The following is a 27,024-nucleotide window of genomic DNA, read 5'->3' as shown; positions in this document are numbered from 1 at the left end:
GCTTACCTGGATCAGTAGAGAAAAAGTGGTGTGCGTCGGTGCCCACAGGTCTACCCTCCAATTGCCACTGAACACAGCTGGGAAAATGCATGGTTTAAATAGCCCCAGCTGGAGACAAGTCAGGACTTAACTCCTTTTACTGCAGTTTCGGAACGTGTCTGAACTTGACCAGCTCAAGAGGAAAAGCTGAGTCAACCTGCCCACTGAACCGGCCCAATCCCGCCCAGACTACGCGCAGCGTTCACACTAGTGACCCGACAGGCACCTGCGATCATCCGGACCCCCCGCGCCGAAGCGGCCCCGCAGCCCCCAGCCCACGTGACCTTTACCCTGGACTCCCGCGGAGACCTCCGAACCACCCCCACCCCCACCGCCGCGAGAGCCGTCCGAAATCCCGCCCTCCTCCCTGGCGGCGACTGCCTAGCCCCAGGCCAACGAAACCTCTGCAAAGCAACGTGCCCCGTGCCCCGCGCCCCGCGCTCCGAGCCCCCCGCCACGAATCGCACAAAGGCTGCGAGCGGGCAGTGGCTGGGAACCAGCGATAGAGGGGACACCGTCAGAGCCCAGACCCAAAAGTGACCGCTCGCTGCCGGGCCGGTACCTGCTCCTCACCATCCGGGGTTTTCCCTCTTGGAGTCGGGGGTCCCTCGAGACTCCCCAGTTTCCTTCACGGGGCGCGCGGAAGCACGACGCCCTGGGCCTCGGAGACCATTCCACTCTCAGGGCCAGGGCACTGGGCGCTCGAACGCACTAATCCGGGGAGGGACGGTGCTCCTGGCTGCGAAAGCAGCAGGATCTCGGTCAGAGGGGTCGGGGCCACCCCTCGGGCTCGGCTTCTTGCTCCATCTTCCCGACACACAGGGCCGCACAGGCCCCACAAGCAGCCAAACTTGCCGCGGTGCCTCGGTGCGCGCCCCCTACCGCCCGAGGGGAGCGCGCGGGTCGTCGCGGCGCATCCGGGCATTTGTGCGCGCGCACACAACTGGCCCCGCTTCCGCCAATTGGGTCCGGGGCTCGGCCGCACCGCCTCCGGGATAATGGAGTGGGGGGTGTCGCCCCGCGGGCGCGGCGGGCTCTGAGGCGGGGTGGGGGTCTTGGCCGCGAGCTGAGCGGGTGGGGCTCGGGCCGGCGCGGAGCCAGCCAGGTTTGGCGCTGTGACACTCCTTTAGCCGTTGCGCTCTGTTTGTATTTCTTGTGTTTACACTTCCCGCCCGCGGTGGAAACTGCGACAAATGCGGATCTCCGTGTCGCTGTTACCAAAAAGAAACCAAAAATTAACAGCTGTTTAATATATTAAGCCCACTCCACCAGCCGGTGGAGTTGTACACAAATGAGTTATTTTAAGGCCTGTTTTTAAAAAAGATTAAAAATAGCACTTAAGGCAGGCTTATACACCGGTGCATACAGCTGTTCTGGTTGGAGAACGAAGACGCTGGTTACCGTTGGTGGGGAGGGGAGCGGTTACTCCGCGCTTTTAGAATGTTTGGGTTTGGCTGGGCGCGGTGGCTCACGCTTGTAATCCCATCACTTTGGGTAGGCCGAGGCGGGTGGATCACTTGAGGTCAGGAGTTCAAGACCAACCTGGCCAACATGGGAAACGCTGTCTCTACTAAAAACTACAAAAATTAGCCGGGCGTGGTGGCGGTCACCTGTAATCCCAGCTACTCGGGAGGCTGAGGCAGGACAATCCCGTGAACCCAGGAGGGGGAGGCTGCAGTGAGCCGAGATCATGCCACTGCACTCCAGCCTGGGCGACAGGGCAAGACTCTCAAAAAAAAAAAAAAAAGTTTGGGTTTGTTAATCTACACATTCATTATCATTAAAATATATATTTACATATTATGCAGTCATTCTGACTCACCTACTTGCCCATAGAGATGTGGCAAAAACGTTTTTGATGCGATCTCATAAATTGAGGACATAAAGAATTGAGTTAGCTAAACCCAAAAACACAGCCATTGCAAAGAAGAAACACCTTTCTTCTCTGGCCAGTAAGTAATTAGCTCCTTGTGAACAAGGACCTTTTTATATAAAGTTATATCCTTCCCTTCTGCAGCTTTTTTTTATATATAAAGTTATATCCTTCCCTTCTCCCGCTTCCCAGCCTACCAGAAAGGAAACTTCCTTAAACATAGTGGTCACTCAGTTGATTTAAGTTGATTGCCAATATTATTAACTTAAGAGATTTAATATGTAGCTTTTAAAAAGATAATCTCATCTTCATCAGATCAAATACAGTGGGGTTTCTAATAGACTTAGTGCTTGACCCTGGATGAAAGAAAATCTCAAGCAGTGAGAAAATGTAAGCATGAAAAAAGATAAGTGATAGGCTGCACACGGTGGCTCACGCTTGTAATCCCAGCACTTTGGGAGGCTGAGGTGGGCGGATCACGAGGTTAGGAGTTCGAGACCAGCCTGGCCAAGATGGTGAAACCTTGTCTCTACTAAAAATACAAAAATTAGCCGGGGGCCGTGGCGGGCGCCTGTAATCCTAGCCACTTGGGAGGCTGAGGCAGAAGAATCGCTTGATCCCGGAAGGCAGAGGTTGCAGTGAGCGGAGATCGCGCCACTGCAGTCCAGCCTGGGTGACAGAGCAAGACTCCATCTCAGAAGAAAGAAAAAAAAAAGATAAGTGATAGAGGTTGATATTTGTTAAATATCAAGTGAACGAATGGGTTTGTGCTATAAAAGTTCGGAGACAGAATTGCTTAGTAAATGCTGGGGGCAATTCACAAAGGCCTCAGAGATCACACATATTTTGTGTCTTGAAAGATGGTGAGACTTAAATAAAAGCAGAGTATTCCAGGCACGAGAAAACTATCAAAAAATACAGAAACGAAAATATAAGAGGACTGTTTGAGATACAATAAATAAATCCGTTTGACTTGCATGAAAGTCAAGAAGAAGTTTTAAGAACTTGGAGGCCGGGCGCGGTGGCTCACGCTTGTAATCCCAGCACTTTGGGAGGCTGAGGCGGGCGAATCACGAGGTCAGGAGATCGAGACCACGGTGAAACCCCGTCTCTACTAAAAATACAAAAAATTAGCCGGGCGTGGTGGCGGGCGCCTGTAGTCCCAGCTACTCGGAGAGGCTGAGGCAGGAGAATGGCGTGAACCCGGGAGGCGGAGCTTGCAGTGAGCCGAAATTGCGCCACTGCACTCCAGCCTGGGCGACAGAGCAAGACTCTGCCTGGAAAAAAAAAAAAAAAAAAAAAAAAAAAAAGAACTTGGAGTCTCCTTAAATGCCAAGCAAGGAAATTTGGGCTTTCGACAGAGTAGACATTAGGAGCGTAAAAACAGGTGATTTGCTTCAAACTCTGTTTTAACAGGACCACCAAGAGTAGATTCAAACTCAGAATAGTCGGGCCAGCTGCCTTCTGGACCGACTTTCCCCCTTCTCATTGGCCTTGTGCTTTGAAAAAATTCTCTTGACAAAATTATTAGGCAGAAAAAAAAGTCAGAACTGATAAGATTAGTCCTTTTCTAATGGAACCAGAAAAGAAGGGTCAGAAATGAAGGCAGAAGGGAGAAGCGGGGGTGGGAGAGAGAGAGAAGCAAAAAGGATTCACTCAAGAACCTGGTATTCAAAACTACGTGTACCAGCATTACCACAGCAGTATGACTCAGTGTCCACCTAAAGCATGATGATACTGCTTACCAAAAAAAGTCTGGAGGGAATGAAAAGTTGGGTTAGTTTTAAGTGATGCGTCACAGAACAGAATTCAGTGGTAAAAAGCTTAGGCTGGGAACAGAGCTTGAAACAGCAAAAGAATGAGAGGAACGACCAAAAAGCCAAGGACCATATAGTGATGTCTGAAAAATCAGAATCAAGTAATAATATTGAATACTGCAAAAGTCAGAGAAAATGTGGAAATAAGAAAGCAAGCGATCTGGAAAGTGGCGAGTAAGATGGAATATGAGGAGGTCGCTGAGAGCTGGGAGGAGGCGGCAGACAGTGGGGAAATAGACGTCTGGAAAAAAAACTGAAGATCACACAGAAAAAGAGCAGGAAATCCAAATCTCCCAAAGTGCCCGTTGTGATTCAGGACGATAGTTTTCCCCCGGGACCCCCTCCACAGGTCCGCATCCTCAAGAGGCCCACCAGCAACGGTGTGGTCAGCAGCCCCAAGTCCGCTAGCAGGCCCGCCCTTCCAGTCAAGTCCCTGGCACAGTGGGAGGCCGAGTACACCGAGGCCGGGAAGTGGATCCTGGGCAGCGCCGGCCCCGAGGAGAAGCAGGAGAAACCCATCCTCCATAGGCGTTCCTCTGATCTTCCCTTCAGGCCAAACAGGATTTCCTAACCTGAAGACAGCAGGCAGCCCAATAATGTGATCAGACAGCCTCTGGGTCCTGATGGGTCACACGGCTTCAAACAGCGCAGATAAATGCAGGCAAGAAGAGATGGCGCGGCTGCCGCGTCAACGCGTCCTGGGTCGTCCGCCAAGGGTTGCACTGCCGTGGCAGACAGCTGGACTTGAGCAGCGGGAAGCTGACTTACTTGCCTGGTGATCCCGGTTGCTCCGCCCACTGTGACCTTGAACCCCATGCACTGTGACCTCCCCCCTTCTCCTTCCCACTGTGATTGGCACTTCGACAAGGACTGTCCCAAGTCAATGAAAAGGGAAAGGGTGGGGGTTAGGAGAAGGTTGGGGGGAACCCACCAATTACTCAGAGAGTCAGACAGGGCCAGCAATAGCGGTTTATCATGCTCATTAATTTGGAATTTCAAAACACAAATGAACTCACACCTACCCACCCCCAAGTGCATGTAATCATTTAAAAAGTGAGTTCCATTTGAAAAAAAAGAAAGCAAACTGTCTGCTCTAAAAGCAGTTGCTATTGTTTGTGACTTTGCCATTTAAAAAAATACAGACCAGCTGCTGCTGTTTGCTTGCATTCCACAGTTATCTTGTGTCACTTTGCCCTTTGTTGTGCTTACTTGAAGTTTCTCTAGAGGCAAACTGCTTATTTTTAGTAGCGTTGTTCTTGATACCCAAGAGGTGTTCCAAGAGGCTGAGATACTTTGAGTGACTTTATATTCTTTGGGACATAAACTCTGCAAACAAGGCTCACACCTGTAATCCCAGCACTGTGGGAGGCCAAGGCTGGAGGATCTATTGAGGCCAAGAGTTTGAGACCAGCCTGAGCAACATGGCGAAACCCTGTCTCTACAAATTGCAAAAAAATTAGCCAGGCATGGTGGCACTCACCTATAGTCCTAGCTACTTGGGAGCCAGAGCTGGGAGGATGGCTTGAGCCTGGATAGGTTGTGGTGTGATCCTGCCACTGCACTCCAGCCTATGTGATAGAGTGAGACCATGTCCCAAGGAAAAAAAAAAAAAGTCTACAATAGACTTATCTTGACCCAAGGGCCACTTCGTACTTGTATTTATTAGTCATAACTAATCTTTTGTCTTTCTTTTTTTTTTTTTGAGACGGAGTCTCACTCTGTCACCCAGGTTGGAGTGCAGTGGCACAATCTCAGCTCACTGCAGCCTCCACCTCCCGGGTTCAAGTGATTCTCCTGCCTCAGCCTCCCGAGTAGCTGGGATTACAAGCTTGTGCCACCATACCCGGCTAATTTTTGTATTTTTAGTAGAGACGGGGTTTCACCATGTTGGCCAGGCTGGTCTCGAACTCCTGGCCTCAGGTGATCCACCTGTCTCACCCCCCCAAAGTGCTGGGATTACAGGCGTGAGCCACTGTGCCTGGCCACAACTAATCTTTAAAGCATGGTGAAAATTAAACAAGATTTAGCTCAGAAACCGTGTTTAGAATGCTGAGTTTCACAATATTTATGAGACTATCTAAAATTACAGAAGTAGTTCAAATTCCATATGTCTTTCCAAACATCTGGAACTGAGTAGTGTTATTTAAAAAGCAAAATCCGGGCCGGACGCAGTAGCTCACGCCTGTAATCCCAGTACTTTGGGAGGCCAAGACAGGCAGATCACTGAAGGTCAGGAGACCAGCATGTGAAACCCCGTCCCTGCTAAAAATACAAAAATTGGGCAGGCATGGTGGTGCAAGCCTGTAATCTCAGCTGCTTGGGAGGCTGCAGTAGCAGAATCGCTTGAACCTGGGAGGCAGATGTTGCAGTGAGCCGAGATCGCGCCACTGCACTCAAGCCTGGGCAGCGGAGCAAGACTCTGTCCTGGAAAATAAAAAAGTAAAAAATAGGCCGAGCATGGTGGCTCACGCCTGTAATCCCAGCACTTTGGGAGGGTGAGGCGGGTGGATCACCTGAGGCCAGGAGTTCGAGACCAGCCTGGCTAGCATTGTGAAACCCTGTCTCTACCAAAAATACAAAAAATTAGCCGGGTATGGTGGTGCACACCTGTAATCCCAGCTACTCCAGAGGCTGAGGCAGGAGAATTGCTTAAACCTGGGAGGCAGAGATCATGCCACTGCGCTCCAGCCCGGGAGACAGAGTGAGAGCGAGACTCTATCTCAAAAAATAAATAAATAAATAAAGTAAAAAATAAAAAGCAAAATCCCAGCAAATAGTGAATACAAAGACTTTTTGTTTTTACTTTGAAAATTAATCAACTTTTTGTTTGACTGAAACATGCAGAAACATTCACAGAACAATTAATATTCAACAAAAGAAACCACCACCTCAAGTTCTTCTGCTCTGAAGAAAAAAAAAAGAAAAAAAGAAACCACTACCCAGAATTCACATTTGTCATTCCTGCATCAAACATATTTTTTGCATTATTTATTTATTTATTTTTGAAACAGAGTCTTGCTCTGTCGCCCACACTGGAGTGCAGTGAGCCAAGATTGTACCACCATGCCTGGCTAATTTTTAGTATTTTTAGTAGAGATGGGTTTTTACCATGTTGGCCAGGCTGGTCTCAAACTCCTGACCTCAAGCAATCCACCTGCCTTGGCCTCCCAAAATGCTAGGATTACAGGTGTGAGCCACTGAGCCTGGCCTAAATATATTTTTTTAATGAAACATTGCTTAAAAAATTAAAATTTCACTGTTATTCTTTATCCCATTCCCCTCCCTTCTCTTGATAATGAGCAATTTGATGCCTGTCCACTAAGTCTGTGTTTTATACATTCACTGTAAATTTATGAATCCATAAACAACACGGACAGTAGGCTGCATACCTATAAGAGGACTTACTGGGCAATAGAATAGTAAACCTTAGAGTAAGTTTCAATATAACAGGAAAAGCTCTCCTTATGTTTTTCAGTATTGTTTTGGCTCTTCCTGGATGTTAACTTTTAGAACCAGTTTGTCTAATTCACAAAAAGAATCCTCCTGGGATTTTGCTTTTCGTTGCATTGGATTGTTAGACTAATTTGACTTCTTTTCAGTATGATTTCTTCCCAGATAAGAACATGATATATCACTCCATTTTTTAGGTCTCTCTTAACATCCTTTAATAATGCTTTATCGTTTCCTCCTTAAAGCTGTTGCATGTTTGGCTGGCTTTTTTCTGAAGTGCTTTATAAGTTTTATTGCTGCTTTTAAATTACACCTTTTAAAATTTTCTTTTCTTTTTTTTGAGATGGAGTTTCGCTCTGTCACCCAGGCTGGAGTGCAGTGGTGCGATCTCGGCTCACTGTAAGCTCCGCCTCCCGGGTTCATGCCATTCTCCTGCCTCAGCCTCCGGAGTAGCTGGGACTACAGGCGCCTGCCACCACGCCCGGCTAATTTTTTTGTATTTTTAGTAGAGACAGAGTTTCACTGTGTTAGCCAGGATGGTCTCGATCTCCTGACCTCATGATCCGCCCACCTCAGCCTCCCAAAGTGCTGGGATTACAGGCATGAGCCACCATGCCCCGCCCTAAAATTTTATTTTCTATTTGGTTATTGCTGACATATGAAACAATTATTCATTTTTGTGTTTTGATCTTATAGCCAGCCAGCAATACTGCCTTTTTGTTCTTTCTGTTTTTGTTTTGTTTTGTTTTGTTTTGTTTTGTTTTTTGAGACGGAGTCTCACTCTGTCACCCAGATGGGAGTGCAGTGGCACAATCTCGGCTCACTGCAGTGTCTGCCTCCCTGGTTCAAAGGATTCTTCTGCCTTAGCCTCCTAAGTAGCTGTCACTACAGGTGCATGCCACCACACCTGGCTAATTTTTATATTTTTACTAGAGATGGGGTTTCACCATGTTGGCCAGGCTGGTCTCGAACTCCTGACCTCATGATCCACCTACCTCGGCCTCCCAAAGTGCTGGGATTACAGGCTGCATTTTGTTTTATTATACAGTACTATTAGTTTTTCAGTAGATGCTCTTGGATTTTCTATGTTAATAATGTCGTTTGCAAAAGTCACTAACTTGTCTCTTCCTTAAACCTCTTTTTCATTTTCTTTTTTTTTTTTTTTCGAGACGGAGTCTTGCTCTGTCCCCCAGGCTGGGGTGCAGTGGCGCGATCTCAGCTCACTGCAAGCTCCGCCTCCCGGGGTTCACGCCATTCTCCTGCCTCAGCCTCCCGAGTAGCTGGGACTACAGGCGCCCGCCAACATGCCCTGCTAATTTTTTGTATTTTTAGTAGAGACGGGGTTTCACCGTGTTAGCCAGGATGGTCTCGATCTCCTGACCTCGTGATCCGCCCGCCTCGGCCTCCCAAAGTGCTGGGATTACAGGCTTGAGCCACCGCACCCGGCATCTCTTTTTCATTTTCTTACAACCATTAGAATGGAATAGTAGCAATGATAGTGGGCAGCCTCATCTTATTCATGACATTAGTAGAAATGCTTTTAAAATGTGATGTTTGCTGTAAATTTTAGGTAGATGCTCTTTATTACATAAAAGTTTCCTTCTATTCCTGGTTTTTTGAGGTTATAAAAAAGTATGAATGAGTGTTCAGTTTTATACATTGCTTTTTTATGCATCTAGAAATGACCCTGTGGCTTTTCTCCTTTATTCTGTCTATGTGGTGAGATTATATTGATAATTTCTAATATTAACCTTCCTTGTTTTACTCAGATAAAATTCTACTTAGTTACAATAGATCTCTTCTTTTGGACATTTATGAACGGAATTTTTAAGAGGAAAAATATTACACAATGATATGGGAGCATAATTGAGTTCCTGCTCTTAGAAGATAACAAATATTTCAGAGATTTTAGTAGGAATATTGCCCTGTTAAGAACGCTCAATTCTCTAAAGCTAAGTTCAAATAAGGCCCAATTCTTGGCCTGAGACTCTGGTTCCCACAGAGGCAACACAGGCTGAACTGGTTTGATAACTTTTACCATTGAGAGTTTTTTTTTGTTTTTTTTGTTTTTTGTTTTTTTTTTTTGAGACGGAGTTTTGCTTTTATTGCCCAGGCTGGAGTGCAATGGCTTGATCTCGGCTCACTGCAACCTCTGCCTCCCAGGTACAAGTGATTCTCCAGTCTTAGCCTCCCAAGTAGCTCAGATTACAGGCATGTGCCACCAGACCCAGCTAATTTTTTGTATTTAGTAGAGACATGTTTCACCATGTTAGTCAGGCTGGTCGTGAACTCCTGACCTCAGGTGATCCACCCACCTCAGCCTCCCAAATTGCTGGGATTATAAGCGTGGGCCACTGCACCCGGCCACGTTTGAGAGTTTTAAGAAAGGACCAGGAATAATAGAAGTCATCTTTTGGTGGAACGAAGAGTTTATAATCTCCCAGCTGACCTAAATCTGAGATCTGTGATCATATCTTGTCTGAAAGTTACAGAGCCACTCAGCTGGCAGAAGAAAGGTAGTGAAGTTGAACAGCATCCCCACTCTTTGAGGTGGAAAGGTTGCTGGAGTTTCCCCCAGATTAAGTGGTTCCTGGAGAAGATGGAAGGAGTATAAGCGGTTCTGCTGGTAACTCCTAAAATGGCCACTACCTGGGTAATAGAACCCTGGAAGCAAAAGACAGAATATCTATTGGTAGAATGTGCTGGACTAGGGAGAAAGAAGTTGAGCTTCATTCATATACCCCTGCTCAACTTCCTACCAGGACCATGCCACGAGTCTTTCTGGAGAAATATCATTTGGACACCTGCCAGATGGAGGGAACTGATGGTCAATTGGTAATAATCAGAGAAACTGGGACAACCAACAGAAAGGGACAGAAATGTTTCCCATCATCTGGTTGAGGTTGTTCATACAATGAACCACAGTTATGTCCTGCTAATAAAAGGGCAACTAATTTTGAAGGGCAATTATGTAAAGAAATGTAATTTTCCTCTCCTTCCTCCTTGCCACCCCAACTGATATTGGGATGACAGGAGTCATGTGTGGTTTTCTATGGCTGTGTAACAAATTACCATAAATGTAGTAGCTTAAAGCAACACAAATTATTAGCTCACAGTCCATATATCAGAAATCCAGGTAGGCTCACCTGGTTCCTCTGCTCCAGGTGTCATAAAGCATAAATCAAGGTGTGGGCCAGCTTGGGCTCTTAGCTAGAGGATCTAGGGAAGAACCTGCTTTCTAGCTTATTCAAATTGTCAGCCAAATTCAGTTCCTTGTGGTTGTAGGACGGTAGTCCCCTTTTTCTTGCTAGCAGTGAGGACCACTCTCAGCTCCTGAAGGCTTCCTGCACTCCTTGCCACACACTCCCCTCCATCTTCAAGCCAGCAACAGGGTGTTGAGTCGCCCTTGTGCTTCTAACCTGACTTACTCTCCTGCTATCAGCCAGAAAAAAACTCTGACTTTAAAGGCTCATGTGATTTGATGAGACCAACCCAGATCATCTCCCTTTTGCCATGTAATGTAACAGAATGATGGGAGTAATATCTCCTCATATTCACAGGTTCCTCCCACACTTAAAGGGGAGGGGATCATCCATAGACAAGGTCACTGGGAGTCATTGGAATTCTGAGTACCACAAGTAATAATCAGGAAGACAGAATGGGATGTGACAAGAAGACCTATGCCCTACATCCCACACCCCCATTTCCAATTCCAGGTCACCAGGGCCACAGGTCCAGCCTGCTCTGGTAAGAGGAGGAAAGCTTTGAACTAAATATTATTTGAAGTTTCAAAATGAAGAAGTCAGTATTAATAACTGAAATGAGACTGCTTTAAAAACTAAAAGAACTGGCTGGGCGTGGTGGCTCACACCTGTCATCCCAGCACTTTGGGAGGCTGAGGCGCGTGGATCACGAGGTCAGGAGATCAAGACCATCCTGGCTAACACGGTGAAACCCCGTCTCTACTAAAAAAATACAAAAAAATTAGCCAGGCGTGGTAGTGGGCGCCTGTAGTCCCAGCTACTCCGGAGGCTGAGGCAGGAGAAGGCATAAACCCGGGAGGCGGAGCTTGCAGTAAGCCCAGATCGTGCCACTGCACTCCAGCCTGGGCGACACAGTGAGACTCCATCTCAAAGAAAAAAAAAAAAAAAAAGAACTGCCAAGTGCGGTGGCTGACGCCAGTAATCCCAGCACTTTGAGAGGCCAAGGCGGGCGGATCATCTGAGGTCAGGAGTTCGAGACCAGCCTGGCCAACATGGTGAAACCCCCGTTTCTACTAAAAATACAAAAATTAGCCAGGCGTAGTGGCGGGTGCCTGTAATCCCAGCTACTCAGGAGGCTGAGGCAGGAGAATTGCATGAACCCGGGAGGCAGAGGTTGCAATGAGCCAAGATCGTGCCACTGCACTCCAGCCTGGGCGAAAGAGCGAAACTCCGTCTCAAAAAAACAAACAAACTGACTAACTAACTAAAAGAACTGAAAGATTATGGATTCGGATTAGATGTCATTGAGGGAGGCTGCTTCCCAAAGAAAAAGGGTATTACATGGTATGGTCACCAAAACACATCTGGTTGCAGTAAAACTCCAATAAGGAATCCTCCCTCCCTCCCTCCCTCCCTCCCTCCCTTCTCTTTCTTTTCTTTCCCTCTGTGGCCCAGGCTGCAATTTACTCGGCTCCCTGCTGCCCGCGCCGCGGACTACCTGGGACGGCCGGCGCGCACCACCGCTGCCTGCTTTTTCTCCTTTGGCTGCAGGCACGCGTTCGCCATCTTGGCCACGCTGGTCGCCAGCTCCTGACGCCGAGTGCTCTGCCCGCCTCAGCCTCCCGAGGTGCTGGGACTGCAGACGGAGTCTCGCTCACCCAGTGCTCGGTGTTACCCGGGCTGGAGTGCGGTGGCGTGGTCTGGCCTCGCGGCAACCTCCGCCTCCCAGCCGCCTGCCTTGGCCTACCAGGGTGCTGGGATTGCAGCCCCTGCCCGGCCGCTGCCCCGTCTGGGAGGTGGGGAGCGCCTCTGCCGGGCCACCCATCGTCTGGGAAGTGAGGAGCGCCTCTGCCCGGCCACCCCGTCTGGGAAGTGAGGAGCGCCTCTGCCCAGCCACCCATCATCTGGGAAGTGCGGAGCGCCTCTGCCCGGCCACCCCGTCTGGGAAGTGAGGAGCGCCTCTGCCCGGCCACCCATCGTCTGGGAAGTGAGGAGCGCCTCTGCCCGGCCACCCATCGTCTGGGAAATGAGGAGCGCCTCTGCCCGGCCACCCCGTCTGGGAAGTGAGGAGCGCCTCTGCCCGGCCACCCCGTCTGGGAAGTGAGGAGCGCCTCTGCCCGGCCACCCCGTCTGGGAAGTGAGGAGCGCCTCTGCCCGGCCACCCATCGTCTGGGAAGTGAGGAGCGCCTCTACCCGGCCACCCATCGTCTGGGAAATGAGGAGCGCCTCTGCCCGGCCGCCCCGTCTGGGAAGTGAGGAGCGCCTCTGCCCGGCCACCCATCGTCTGGGAAGTGAGGAGCGCCTCTGCCCGGCCACCCATCGTCTGCGAAATGAGGAGCGCCTCTGCCCGGCCGCCCCGTCTGGGAAGTGAGGAGCGCCTCTGCCCGGCCACCCCGTCTGGGAAGTGAGGAGCGCCTCTGCCCAGCCACCCATCGTCTGGGAAGTGAGGAGCGCCTCTGCCCGGCCACCCATCGTCTGGGAAATGAGGAGCGCCTCTGCCCGGCCGCCCCGTCTGGGAAGTGAGGAGCGCCTCTGCCCGGCCACCCATCATCTGGGAAGTGAGGAGCACCTCTGCCCGGCCGCCCCATCTGGGAAGTGAGGAGCGCCTCTGCCTGGCCGCCCCATCCGGGAAGAAGTGAGGAGCGTCTCTGCCTGGCCGCCCCGTCTGGGAGGTCTACCACGGAGGCCAGAAGCAATGTGGGGGCTGGTTGTGGTGGCTCACGCCTGTGGTCCCGGCACTCTGGGGGGCGAGGCGGGTTGATCACTTCAGGCTAGGAGTTCGAGACCAGTCTGGCCAACTTGGCGAAACATGAAAAATACAACAGACAAATCAACCAACCAACTCAGTGACAACAAAACAGGTCTACCCTGGAGTCATACTCTAATTTTTTCTATTTTCCTCCCTTTCTGATCCTTTATCCCACTTTCTTTTTCTTCCTCTTCCTTCTCCCTCTTCTTTGTCAAATAGAGGATTGAGTTATTATCACTGATCCACATAAAGTCCCTCTCTCATTTATTTTAACTCCCACCCCCCATTTTTATTTCCCGACTTCCCATGTGCAACCTTCCTAATATGTTTGATACGCATCTTTTTGTTTGTATGTATTTTTAGAAAATGTTTGTTTTTGTGTGCAAAAAAAATTAATAAAAAAAAAAAGGAACCCTTTATACTGATCTTTTTAAATTAGGGCTTTTTTGTGTGGGTTTTAGAGATCGGTCTATATTGTTCTTTTCTTATATACTCTTGTTCAGTTTTGAGATCAAGGTTTTAATGGTGTTATAAAATGAGTTGAGTAGCTTTTTCTATTCTCCAAAACAGTTTGTATAAAACTAGAATTATCTGTTCATTGCAGGTTTGATGAAACTAGGCTTGAAGATGTCTTGGTATTAGAGATTTTTGACTACCATTTTTTATTTTTTAAATAATTATTGTTTAGGGCCGGGCACGATGGTTCACACCTATATCCCAGCACTTTGGGAGGCCGAGGCAAGCGGATCACTTGAGGTCAGGAGTTTGAGACCAGCTTGGCCAACATAGTGAAACCCTGTCTCTATGAACAATTTTTTAAAAAATTAGCCGCTGGGCCGGGTGCAGTGCCTCACACCTATAATCCCAGCACTTTGGGAGGCCAAGGTGGGTGGATCACCTGAGGTCAGGAGTTCAAGACCAGCCTGGCCAACATGGTGAAACCCCATCTCTACTAAAAATACAAAAATTAGCCAGGCATGGTGGCGGGCGCCCGTAATCCCAGCTACTCGGGATTACAAGCATAAGAATCTCTTGAACCCAGGAGGCGGAGGTTGCAGTAAGCAGAGATTGCACCACTGCACTCCAGCTTGGGCAACAGAGTGAGACTGTCTCAAAATAATAACAATAATAACTATAATAATAATTATTATTATTTAGATTTATTTCTCCTGAAGTCAATTTTGTTTCTATTTTTCTAGAAAACTATTTATCACAACTTTCTATTTTTTAGATATGATCTTTTGATGTATGTCATGTCTCTACTATATCTGTAATTATGTTGTCCTTTTCTTTTTTTTTTTTTTTTTTGAGACAGAGTCTCGCTCTGTCGCCCAGGCTGGAGTGCAGTGGCCCAATCTTGGCTCACTGCAAGCTCCGCCTCCCAGGTTCATGCCATTCTCCTGCCTCAGCCTCCCGAGTAGCCGGGACCACAGGCGCCTGCTACCACGCCCGGCTAATTTTCTGTATTTTTAGTAGAGACGGGGTTTCACCTTGTTAGCCAGGATGGTCTCGATCTCCTGACCTCGTGATCCGCCCGCCTCGGCCTCCCAAAGTGCTGGGATTACAGGCGTGAGCCACCGCGCCCAGCCTATGTTGTCCTTTTCAATCTTATTATATGTTATTTAATATTAGGGATGTCAGCCAGGCATGGTGGCTTATGCCTGTAATCCTAGCTACTTGGGTGACTGAGGCACGAGAATTGCTTGAACCCAGGAGGCAGAGGTGGCAGTGAGCCGAAATCACACCACTGAACTCCAGCCTGGGTGACAGAGTGAGACTCTGTCTCAAAATAATAATAATAATAGGGAGGTATTCTAATAAGCTAGAGTGGGTGATCATAGTCCTAATGGAGGCCTATTCCCAGCAATATGAAGAGATATTTATGGCCCAAATACAGTCATGCACCACATAACAACGGTTCAGTCAATGTAGACCACATATACGACAGCGGTCCCATAAGATTATAATGCAGTTGAAAACTCCTATCACCTGTTGCCATTGTAGCTGTCTTGATACTGTAACGAAAGGCATTACTCATACATTTGTGGTGATGCTGCTGTAAACAAAACTATTGTGCTGCCAGCTGTATAAAAAAATAGCACATACAGCTGGACACGGTGGCTCACACCTGTAATCCCAGCACTTTGGGAGACCCAGGCGGGCAGATCACGATGGTCAGGAGATCAAGACCATCCTGGTCTAGTAAACACAGTGAAACCCCATCTTTACTAAAAATACAAAAAATTAGCCGGGCGTGGTGGTGGGCGCCTGTAGTCCCAGCTACTTGGGAGGCTGAGGCAGGAGAATAGCGTAAACCCAGGAGGCGGAGCTTGCAGTGAGCTGAAATCGCGCCACTGCACTCCAGCCTGGGTGACAGAGCGAGACTCCATCTAAAAAAAAATATAATTATGTGCAGTACACATACTTGATAATGATAATAAGCCACTGTACCGGCTTATGTATTTACTATACTATTTGTTGTTGTTTTAGAGTGTACTCTTTCTACTTATTTCAAAAAAAAAAAAGGCATTCCAGAAGATGACCTTGATATCATAGGAGATGGCAACTCCATGAGTGGAATTGCCCATGAGGACGTTCCAGTGGGACCAGACGTGGAGATGGAAGACAGTGATACTGGTGATCCTGACCTTGTATAGGCCTAGGTGTGCATTTGTGTTTTCGTTTTTAACAAAAATGTTTAAAAAGAAAAAAAAAATAGGCCAGGTGCGGTGGCTCACGCCTGTAATCCAAGCATGTTGGGAGTCCAAGGTGGGTGAATCACCTGAGGTCAGGAGTTCGAGACCAGCCTGGCCAACATGGCGAAACCCCGTCTCTACTAAAAAAAATTAGCTGGGCATAGTGGCACACACCTGTAATCCCAGCTACTTGGGAGGCTGAGGCAGGAGAATTGCTTGAACCCGGGAGGCAGAGGTTGCAGTGAACGGAGATCACACCAATACACTCCACCCTGGGTGACAGAGCGAGACTGTGTCTTAAAAATAAATAAATAAATAGAAAAAGCTTATAGAATAAGGATATAAAGAAAGAAAATATTTTTGTACAGCTGTACAGTGTGTTCGTGTTTTAAGCTAAGTGTTATTACAAAAAGTTTTTAAAAATTTTTAAAGTTGGCCGGGCGCGGTGGCTCAAGCCTGTAATCCCAGCACTTTGGGAGGCCGAGGCGGGCGGATCACGAGGTCAGGAGATCGAGACCATCCTGGCTAACACGGTGAAACCCCGTCTCTACTAAAAATACAAAAAATTAGCTGGGTGTGGTGGCGGGCGCCTGTAATCCCAGCTACTCAGGAGGCTGAGGCAGGAGAATGGCGTGAACCCGAGAGGTGGAGCTTGCAGTGAGCCGAGATCGTGCCACTGCACTCCAGCCTGGGGAACAGAGAAAGACTCCGTCTCAAAAAAAAAAAAAAAAAAAAAAAATTTTTAAAGCTTATAAAGTAAAAAAGTTGGCCGGGCATGGTGGCTCACGCCTGTATTCCTAGCACTTTGGGAGGCGGAGGCAGGCAGATTGCTTGAGTTTAGGAGATCAAGCCCAGCCTAGGCAATATGGCAAAACCCCATCTCTACAAAAAATACAAAAATTAGCTGGGTGTGGTGGCATGTGCCTGTAATCCCAGCTACTCAGGAGGCTGAGGTGAGAGGTTGGCTTGAGCCCAGGAGGCAGAGGTTTGCAGTGAGCCAAGATAGCACCATTGCACTCCATCCAGCCTGGGCAACAGAGCCAGACCCTGTCTCAAAAAAAAAAAAAAAAAAAAGAAGTTACAGTAAGCTAAGGCTAATTTATTATTGAAGAATGAAAAATGTTTTAAATAAATTTAGTGTAGCCTAAGTGTACAGTGTTTCTAAAGTCTACAGTAGTGTACAGTCATGTTCTAGGCCTTCATATTGATTCACCACTCACTCACTGACTCACCGAGAGCAATTTCCAGTCTGCAGGCTCCATTCCTGGTAAGTGCTTTATATAGGTGTGCCAGTCTGATCTCTTATACTGCATTTTTGCTGTACCTTTTCTATGTTTAGATATGTTTAGACACACAGATACTTACTGTTGTGTTACAGTTGCCTACAGTATTCAGTACAGTAACATGCTGTACAGATAGTAGCCTAGAACAATAGGCTACACCACATATTCCAAATGTGTAGGCTCTACCATCTCAGTTTGTGTAAGTACACCTCTGTCATGTTCACACAACAATGAAATCACCTAAGCACACATTTCTCAGAACATATTCCTGTTTTAAGTGACACATGACTGTACTTGCTTTCCTATCCTCCCTTGTGGTTAGGACAGAGGCTGTTACCTAGACTTAAAATTGGGAACTAGTGGTATAAAAGCCAAGATCTAGTAGCTCCATTCTTGGGTGGGGTGCCCGAAGTAGTTGGGAGTCGCAGCATAGCAGGTCAGAGATACTGGAATAGTCCAAGCTGTGGTGCCCAGGGTCCTGCAGAGGTCAGGATGTCCTCACTGGGCTGCTTTGGGGCATGATTTGAGGAAACAGCTGCACCCAGCCTCCCCTGTACCTGCTCATTTTCCAAGCTGCTACTTCAGCCTTTCCAATGGTTCTTTAAGCCAATATCATTTAAATACATTTTCTCCCTAAAGCATACAAGGTCGGTGTTATGGGTTGAACCATGAACCCCAAAATTCTTATGTTGAAGTCCTAACCCCTCGTATCTCAGAATGTGACCATATTTAGGTTGTTACAGATGCAATTAAGGTGAAGTCATACTGGAGCAGGGTAGGCCCCTAATCCAATGTGACTGCTGTCCATATAAAATGGGGAAATTTGGATCCAGAGACACACACAGTGGGAGAACAGTATGTGGGGATTGGAGTTATGTTGCACAAATCCAAGGAAATACCAAAACCAAGGAGAGCGACCTGAAATAGATCCATCCCTAGAGGCTTCAGAGCAACCATGGATCTGCCGACATTTTAATTTCAGACCTGGCCTCCAGAACTGGACATAATAAACTCTGTTGTTCTGAGCCACGTGGTTTACAGCACTTTGTTAGCGCAGCCTTAGCAAACAAATACAGTTGATTTCTGCTACTTACCACTGAGGATCATGGCTGGTATTATTTTGTACTGAGTAAATAATTATGAGACGACCCAGAACTTGGCAAATCTGACAGCTTAGGCAGAGATGGGTGTCTTTAAATGACAGGTCGGCATGGTCTTCAAATTCTCACAAAAGTAGTCCTGCCTTGCAGGCCTGTCAAGCAGTTCTTTGGTAGCATTCAAGTCCTCCTCCCAAGGCAAGTTGCAGTGGTTCGACGCTCAGTAGGTTCCTTGAGTGGGTGGGAGAATCCCTGCCCTTGAGCCTGCAGCCTCTTCCTGGCCACTCCCTTTTCCTGGTGGCTGAGGTGTTTGGAACTCTCTGTCCACTACAACTAGCTCAAGATGTCTTGGCTGTTGGTCTTCAAAGTGGTTAAAAAGACACTGCACCTCCTCCCTGATGAGGATCTGCCTCACAGTCATATGGCTCTTTAATTTTTTCTCCTGTGGCTAGATCTAGAAGGCAACTGCCAACTAACCTCTGGCAGTCCCCAAAACAGGTCACCGTAACACTTGCTTTATAAAAAAAATGCCATGATAGTCTTTGTTTCTTTATTCTAAGCCAACACTGTCACTTACATAGGTTATGTCAGATGTTTGGGGTCAATCTGTTCCCTAGAACCCAAAGTCAATGGCAGAAAGTTAAGCCAAAGAAGCACAAATGACCCATCTTGCAGTGCATGCCTGGCTGAGGATAGCTCAGGAGAGTACTCATTGGCTGAGAGTCTTAGCAACATAGTACATTTACCCTCATTGGCTGCAGCAAACAATGCAGCTGCCTTACCAGCTCTAATTGGTCGTGACCATAGGTGGCACTATGAACAAGATTGTAAGAGATTATTATATACAATGTGGGAGTTGCACATTTAACTCACTCCAACTCAGAGAGGCAGATAGAAAAGTGGCACTTTAATTTTGCCTATAAGTATTCCTAAGGCTGTACCTGCAGTGTAATAGGAAAACTAATTAAATGTCCAATATTATTTAAATCTGGTTGGATCTGTTTATTTAATCAGCAATTTAGGCAATGTCTCTTAAATAGAAATGTCGGTCTTTTTTTTTTTTAGATTTCCCTGACCCTCTGCTTTTCTAAGTCAGTATCCTAGTATTTTAGCGGGGAGGGATATCCTGGCCATGTGCTGTTCTGTCAATTCTGCTCACATCTGCTGCTTTCCAGCCCCAAGTCTTTTGTCTACCTTTTTACTCTCCATTCTGTTAGCCTCTGATGCTGCAGCCCGGAGGTTCAAGCCCAGTCCCCAGTAATAAAGTCTAATCCTGTTTGGCTTGCTCCGTGAGTCCCTTGGTTTCAGCACCTGCTCACTGCTTAGATTTTTGGGCTCCCTTTTCATTCCTGGTACAAAAATTATCGCTCTCTCTTTCTCTCTCTCTTTTTTTTTTTACCTTTTTATTTTATTTTATTTTATTTGGATGTAGAGATGGGGTCTCACTATGTTGCCCAGGCAGGTCTTAAACTCCTGGGCTCAAGCGATCCTCCCACCTCAACCTCCCAAGTAACTGAGGCCAGGCAGGAGCCACTGTAGCCCACTCCATAGCACATTTATATACAGGAAGTATTAATATATAAAAATGAGAATTAGGCCAGGTGCAGTGGCTTGCACCTGTCATCCCAGCACTTTGGTAGGCTGAGGTGGATGGATTGCTGGAGCCCAGGAGTTCAAGATCAGCCTGGGCAACATAGGGAGACGCCATCCCTACAAAAATAAAAAAAATTAGCCAGGTGTGGTGGTGCATGTGTGTGGTCCCAGCTACTCAGGAGGCTGAGATGGGAGGATCACTTGAGCCTGGGAGGCTGAGGCTGCAATGAGCTATGACCTCACCACTGTATTCCAGCCTGGGTGAGAGAGCCAGATCCTGTCTCAAAAAAACAGGGAGTAGGGCAATTAAATAGTAAGAATTTGATCATGATTGTCTAGCATAGGAATAATCAATTCACTGGAAAAATACATAAAAATTTCTAGGCCTTTCCATAGTTGGAAAGAAATAGCTTCCTAAATTAGTCTTCTCCCTTACCTCTGATTATATGGCCCTTAAAAACTTCCTGCTAACCAGGCCGGGCGCAGTGGCTCACGCCTGTAATCCCAGCACTTTGGGAGGCTGAGGTGGGCAGATCACGAGGTCAGGAGTTTGAGACCAGCCTGGCCAACATGGTGAAACCCCATCTCTACTAAAAGTACAAAAATTAGCTGGGCGTGGTGGCGGGTGCCTGTAATCCCAGCTACGTGGGTGCCTATAATCTCAGCTACTTGGGAGGCTGAGTCAGGAGAATCGCTTGAAACCAGAAGGTGGAGGTTGTAGTGAGCCGAGATCGCACCATTGCACTCCAGTCTGGGCAACAAGAGTGAAACTCTGTCTCAAAAAAATATACAAATAAATAAATAAATAAATAAATAAACTTCCTGCTAACCTATCTAATTTCACAGGTACCTTGATGCAAAGGAGGAGATGCTCATGGAGGGGAAATGCATTGTTCAGGTAGATCCACCTTTCCAAATTAAGGAACTGGTATTCCGGTGTATAAATCAGTCTCTTTAATTTTTTTTAACATTATTATTATTATTATTAAGATGGAGTCTCAGTCTGTCACCCAGGCTGGAGTGCAGTGGCGCAATCTCGTTTCACTGCAACCTCCATCTCCTGGGTTCAAGTGAGTCTCCTGCCTCAGCCTCCCAAGTAGCTGGGATTACAGGCACCTGCCACTTCACTTGGCTAATTTTTGTGTTTTTAGTGAATTTCACCATGTTGGCCAGGGTGGTCTCGAACTCCTCAGGTGATCCGCCCACCTTGGCTTCCCAAAATGCTGGGATTACAGATGTGAGCCACTGCGCCCAGCCTTGTTAAGAAAATTTTTTGAGACAGAGTCTTGCTGTGTTGCCCAGGCTGGAGTGCAGTGACATGATCACAGCTCACTGCAGCCTCGACCTACTGGGCTCAAGCAATCCTCCTTCATCAGTCTCCCAAGTAGCTAGGACTGTAGGTAAGCGCCACCACACCTGGCTAATATTTAAATTTTTGGTAGAGACAGGATCTCCCTATGTTGCCCAGCCTGGTCTCAAACTTTTGGGCTCAAGCAGTCCTGCCTTAGCCCCGTAAAGTGCTGAGATTACAGGCGTGCATGCCTGGCCTCTTTAATTGTTTAAACATCTTGATTCATACAGGTTTTTTTTTATTTTTTTCTTTTTGAGACGGAGTTTCGCTCTTGTTGCCCAGGCTGGAGTGCAATGGTGTGATCTCAGCTCACTGCAACCTCTGCCTCCTGGGTTCAAGCAATTCTCGTGCCTCAGCCTCCTGAGTAGCTAGGATTACAGGCATGCACCACCGCGCCCCCACCCCCCTGGCTAGTTCTGTATTTTTAGTAGAGACGGGGTTTCTCCACTTTGGTCAGGCTGGTCTCGAACTCCCGACCTCAGGTGATCCGCCTGCCTCGGCCTCCCAAAGTGCTGGGATTATAGGCATAATCCATACAGTTTTCTTAATTTCTAATTCTATGATTCCATCTCCAGGGCTTTCGCATCTGGTCCATAGAAGGTACTTAGTACATTTGTTGAATGAATAGATGACCAAACCATTACTGTTGTTTTGTTTAAAATTTTAAATGTTATGAATCACAGTCATTTTCTTCCCCATAGTATTACTATGTAAATGATTTGTTTCTGCTGAGGGATATATGCCGACAGTTTGAAGTAGAGCTAATTATATTCAAGGCAGATTGTAAACATCTCATTCATTTATTCACTAATTCAATAAAAACTTGCTAAGTGCCTATTAACTTAGATGCTCTGCCCTGGGGAATACAATAATCATAATTTTTAAAATTTTTTTAATTATTATTTTTTTGAGACAGAGTCTTGCTCTGTTGCCCAGGCTGGAGTGCAGTGGTGACTTGGCTGACTGCAAGCTCCACTTCCTGAGTTCACACCATTCTCCTGCCTCAGCCTCCCGAGTAGCTGGGACCACAGGCACCCACCACCATGCCCGGCTAATTTTTTGTATTTTTAGTAGAGACGGGTTTTCACCATGTTAGCCAGGATGGTCTCGATCTCCTGACCTCATGATTCACTCGCGTTGGCCTCCCAAAGTGCTAGGATTATAGGTGTGAGCCACCGCGCCCAGCCAATAATCATAATTTTTAAAAGAAACTGTCCCAGCTACTCAGGAGGCTGAAGTAGGAGGATCAGTTGAGCCAGGGAGTTCGAGGTTGCAGTGAGCCGTGATGGTGCCACTGCACTCCAGCCTCGGTGACAGCAAGACCTTGTTTCAAAAAACAAAACAAAACAAAAACTATAGTTCCTTTTTTGTTTTGAGACAGAGTCTCACTCTGTCACCCAGGCACATGCCACCGCGCCTGACTAATTTGTTTTTTTTTGTATTTTTAGTAGAGACGGGGTTGCACCATATTGATCAGGCTGGTCTCAAACTCTTGACTTCAGGTGATCCACCCGCTTCGGCCTCCCAAAGTGCTGGGATTACAGGCGTTAGCCACCGTGCCCAGCCCAAAAACTATAGTTCTTACAGTGGAAGGTGGAAGGAGTTGCAATTGAAAATAATTAGATGTTCTAAGCAGCATGTTGATAAAGGTGGGGAAACCAAGCTGTGTGTACTTAGAAATGGGAGAAGACTAGTAATCATTAACTAGAGAGGTCTACTGATCTCTAGGGCCTCACTCATCCAGCAGAGGTTTAGGTGGCAAGCATAAGGTTAAAAATCCCAGGCCTTTCCAGAAGACTGGTGAGTCACACGGACGGGTGGACCAAGAACTGTTGGACATTTAGTTGCTTTCCCATTTTTTTGCTATTATCAATAATGTTGTTTCTCAGCGTGATGGTGCACACCTACTTAGGAGACTGAGGCAAGAGGATTGCTTTAGCCCAGGAGTTGGAGGTTGCAGTGAGCTATACTCACACCACTGCACTCCAGCCTGGGCAACAGAGCAAGACCCTGTCTCTAAAAATGATAATAATAATGCTGTGATAAACTTCTCTGCACAAAAATCTTTATGCAGGGCTGGACGTGGTGGCTTACACCTGTAATCCCAGTACTTCAGGTGGCTGAGGCCGGAGAATCACTTGAGGCCAAGAGCTCAAGACTAGCCTGGGTAACAAAGAGAGATCTTGTCTTTACAAAAAAATTAAAAGAAAAACTTAGGCAGACTCAGTGTCATAAGCCTGTAGTCTCAGCTACTCAGGAGGCTGAGGTAGGAAGATGGCTTGACCACGGAAGTTTGAGGCTGCAATGAGCTGATTTTTCCACTGCACTCCAGCCAGGGTGACAGTGAGACCCCATCTACAAAGAAAATCTTTTTGCACATCTTTACTTTCTTAGGATAAACTCCTGAAAGTGGATTTTCTGGGTTACAGGGCATGAGCATTTTTATGGCTGTGCAATTTATGGTCTCATGATGAATGTAAGAGGGTACTTGTTTTCCCATACCCTCAACAGGACTAAATTTGGGAAAACATGGATTTATAGGTCTCTATGAAAATTAAAATGTTTCCCAATTTTATATGTTTAAAAATTTCAGTTAAAACAATTTCAATCCATTGGAAAGAGCTGTAGAAAACGGAATTTTTAGTAAAAGGAATTTGCTTTGTGTTGTACCTCAGCGAGTGCTGGGTCTTTTTTTTGTATTAATATTTCCGAGTTGAAGTAGAAGTGTTCATCAATGCTTTAACTTGTGGGCTTAATGGAGAGGTGTGATACAAGGAAAAAGGGGTGGTGGAAAATATTTTTTAAAAAAATTTAACAGGCCGGTTGTGATGGCTCACACCTATAATCCAAGCACTTTGGGAAGCCGAGGCAGGTGGATCACTTGAGGTCAGGAGTTCGAGACCAGCTGACCAACATGGTGAAACCCCGTGCCTACTAAAAATACAAAAATTAGCCAGGCATGGTGACTCTCCCTGTAATCCCAGCTACTTGGGAGGCTGGGGCAGAAGAATTACTTGAACCAGGGAGGAGGAGTTTACAGTGAGCCAAGATTGTGCCACTACGTTAACAGTCTGGGTGACAGAGCGAAATTCCGTCTCAAAAAAAAAAAAAAGGAACATGGTAAGAAATCAAGGCGAAAAGAACAAACATGGGAAAGGAAAATGATGGGAAAGCAGGTGGGCCCGGACTCTGGCCGCCACACGGGCTTTTGCCTGGACTTGCCGATTTTCCTGTGTCATTGCTGTCCCATGTTTTCAGTTCACAAGTTGAGCAACTGCAGCTTCCTTTATCATTAGAAGAGGAAATGAAAGAGCAAGGGTACAAGTAATTACTAGGGCCAGCACAGAATGTTTTTTGTTTGGTTTTTTTTTTTTTTAGCCCGGCTTGTTTTGTTTTTTTAGAGGGAAAACTCATGTGTTGCAACTTGTTCAATCACCAGGATTTTAGTCCTCTGACCTTCAGACGTTAGTCATTCCTTCCTCTTAAATAGTTCCCTCCCTAGTTTTTGAACTGGTCTTTGGGTTAAACACAACAGGGCCCTTCTAACCTCTCAGAAAAGTCTGAGAAATAAATTCAAATTCTAATAAGCAGCATTTCTGAATGTTAAAATGTGTATGAATTGGCTACATATTTTATATGTTTGGTTCTCTCAGGATCTTTCCTATTTAGTGAAATTCACTGAGCTAAAATGTAATGTTAAATACTTACAAGAGGCTTTGTTTATAAAATGACTGAAGAGGAATTTCTCTATAAATAGGTTTAGGTTTAGGAAACCTGCAATAGCAGTGGCTCCACCTAAGGACCAGAAAATGACACAGTCTAACTGTGATGTTTTCAAGCTCAGAGGCGGTCATTGACTTTAAAAGTAAAGCAATATGGTTTTTATCTCTCACCGCCTTACTTAAAAGTGATGCAGATAACTTAAAAAGTGATTTAAAAACATAAATTCAGCACATAAAACATATAATCCATGAAACACAGCACATAAAAGTATGATAGAAAATTATTTAATAATTTTAAAAAGTAAATTGTAGTTATTCTTAAAAGAAGACTAGAGTCTTTGCCATAGTTAAAAAGTAAGTAAGGTTAGGCCGGGCGCAGTGGCTCATGCCCGTAATCCCAGCACTTTGGGAGCCCAAGGTGGGCGGATCACGAGGTCAGGAGTTCGAGACCAGCCTGGCCAATATGGTGAAACCCCATCTCTACTAAAAATAAAAAAATTAGCTCAAGTGACCTTCCCATTTTAGCCTCCCAAAGTGCTGGGATTACAGGTGTGAGCCACTGCGCCCAGCTGATATGCCTGTTTTCGTGTCCGGTTAAATCACTCATTTAATCATTTATTCAACAGATAATTATTGAACACATACTAAGAACCAGGCATTGTGCCGGTACTGGGGATACAAAGGTAAACAGAAACAGACAAAATCCTGCCCTTGTGGAACTTATACTCTAGTAAGTACTTTAAAGTCAGAGGTAGACTATTGATCAAGCAGATATAGTACCCTTTTTGGTGTCGAGAGAGAAAAGGAATGTGTCCATACCTTAATGCAACCATATAATTCCCAGAAGTTAGAGCAGGTCTCCTTCATGAGCAGAAGGTACAGTCTGTAATTAGGGCTGAGATGCAGGTGGCTACGCCCTGGACTAGGGTTAGTCTCCTGGGTTTAGTCTCTTAGAAAGCAATGTGGTTTGCAGTTCTGTTGCAATCCAGACGATGGAATGCCTACCACGAAGGAGCAAGCCCGACCTCAAGCGATAGAGACCTTTTGAGCTAAGTTCCGTCCTTCACCCAGTGCCTGTGGATTGGAATGGTTGGAGTGGGTGAGAGCGGCCTGAGAGGAAGCAAAGCCGTGGAGATGCCACAATGTTAAGATTAAAGAGAAGGATCAGCACAAACACCTCAAGAATGTGACGTGGTGGGTGGTCTTATTTTCCTTGTTCCAGAGAGGGTTGCATTTTCCTACCAAAGCTGACAGCTGGGTTCCCTCACCCGTGAGGGTGATTGATGTTTATTCTTAGAGACAGAATTACATCCTTCTTGCCTGTCTGTGTAGATCTCACAATAGCCATCATACCCTTGTAACCCCCTTTTTGGACCATAATGGGAGTTAGAAAAGTCACACAATGTCCAACCTATATAGAGGAACTTGTCACAGAGTGGACTGTTCAGTTCCACAGTTCATTGTTGTTTGTTTATAACTCAATTAGAATAAGACAGAGGCTCAAAAAGAAGCAATGCATCTATGACTGCTCAAATTGAGAGAGAAACTTTTCAGGGGAATTATTCACAAACTCCTTTTCACTGAGCTTATGGCTACTGTTCCTCCCTCAAATGATAGATTCCGACGAGGTGTCAGAATGGCTTTGATAGCTTCCAGTTCCCCAAACCTAAGGCAAAGAGGGATAAATAAGATCACACACACACACACACACACACACACACACACACACTTTTATATGCATTAACGAGGCAGTTTTAATCCATTGAGTGATTTTCTCTAAAAGAGGCTTTAAAGATTATGAGTGTAGGTTCTGTGGCTGCACTGCACTGGTATTCTAGCTCTGACACCAGTTTCTGTAAAATGGGTTGTTGCAAGGGTTAAATATGTTAATATCATTTTTAACGATAATAACATGGAATCCTCACTGAAGGCAGTTTTTTTTTGTTCTTTTTGTTTGTTTGTTTGTTTTTCTGAAACGGAGTCTCGCTCTGTCGCCGAGGCTGGAGTGCAGTGGCGCGATCTCAGCTCTCTGCAACCTCCGCCTCCCAGGTTCAAGCAATTCCTCTGCCTCAGCCTTCTGAGTAGCTAGGATTACAGGCATGCACCATCATGGCCAGCTAATTTTGTATTTTTAGTAGAGATGGAGTTTCA

At 46.4% G+C, this 27,024-nt stretch overlaps 1 protein-coding gene and 1 pseudogene across 13 annotated transcripts in view; one reads left to right on the top strand and one right to left on the bottom strand.

The window, feature by feature from the left end:
* Positions 1 to 985, bottom strand: part of MDM2 (MDM2 proto-oncogene) — a 36,725-nt gene extending 35,740 nt beyond the window's left edge. For 8 of the 13 annotated variants that reach the window (XM_063614208.1, XM_063614214.1, XM_055239784.2 and 5 more), the window contains exon 1: positions 602 to 952. In XM_063614208.1, the coding sequence (XP_063470278.1) occupies positions 602 to 615 (14 nt within the window). In that variant the 5' untranslated portion in view covers positions 616 to 952. Of the gene's footprint in view, positions 1 to 6; positions 78 to 601 lie in introns of all 13 variants that reach the window. The other 5 variants (XM_055239783.2, XM_063614215.1, XM_055239781.2 and 2 more) reach the window with 4 other exon arrangements.
* A 2,246-nt stretch (positions 986 to 3,231) lies between these two features.
* Positions 3,232 to 5,297, top strand: LOC129461023 (SUZ domain-containing protein 1-like; annotated as a pseudogene).
* The last annotated feature ends 21,727 nt before the right edge of the window (positions 5,298 to 27,024 follow it).

This window comes from Symphalangus syndactylus, chromosome 13 (assembly GCF_028878055.3).
Source record: "Symphalangus syndactylus isolate Jambi chromosome 13, NHGRI_mSymSyn1-v2.1_pri, whole genome shotgun sequence".
NCBI classification, from domain to species: Eukaryota; Metazoa; Chordata; class Mammalia; order Primates; family Hylobatidae; genus Symphalangus; species Symphalangus syndactylus.
The sequence above is the reverse complement of the archived record's forward strand: the minus strand, read 5'-3'. Positions and strand labels throughout refer to the sequence as shown.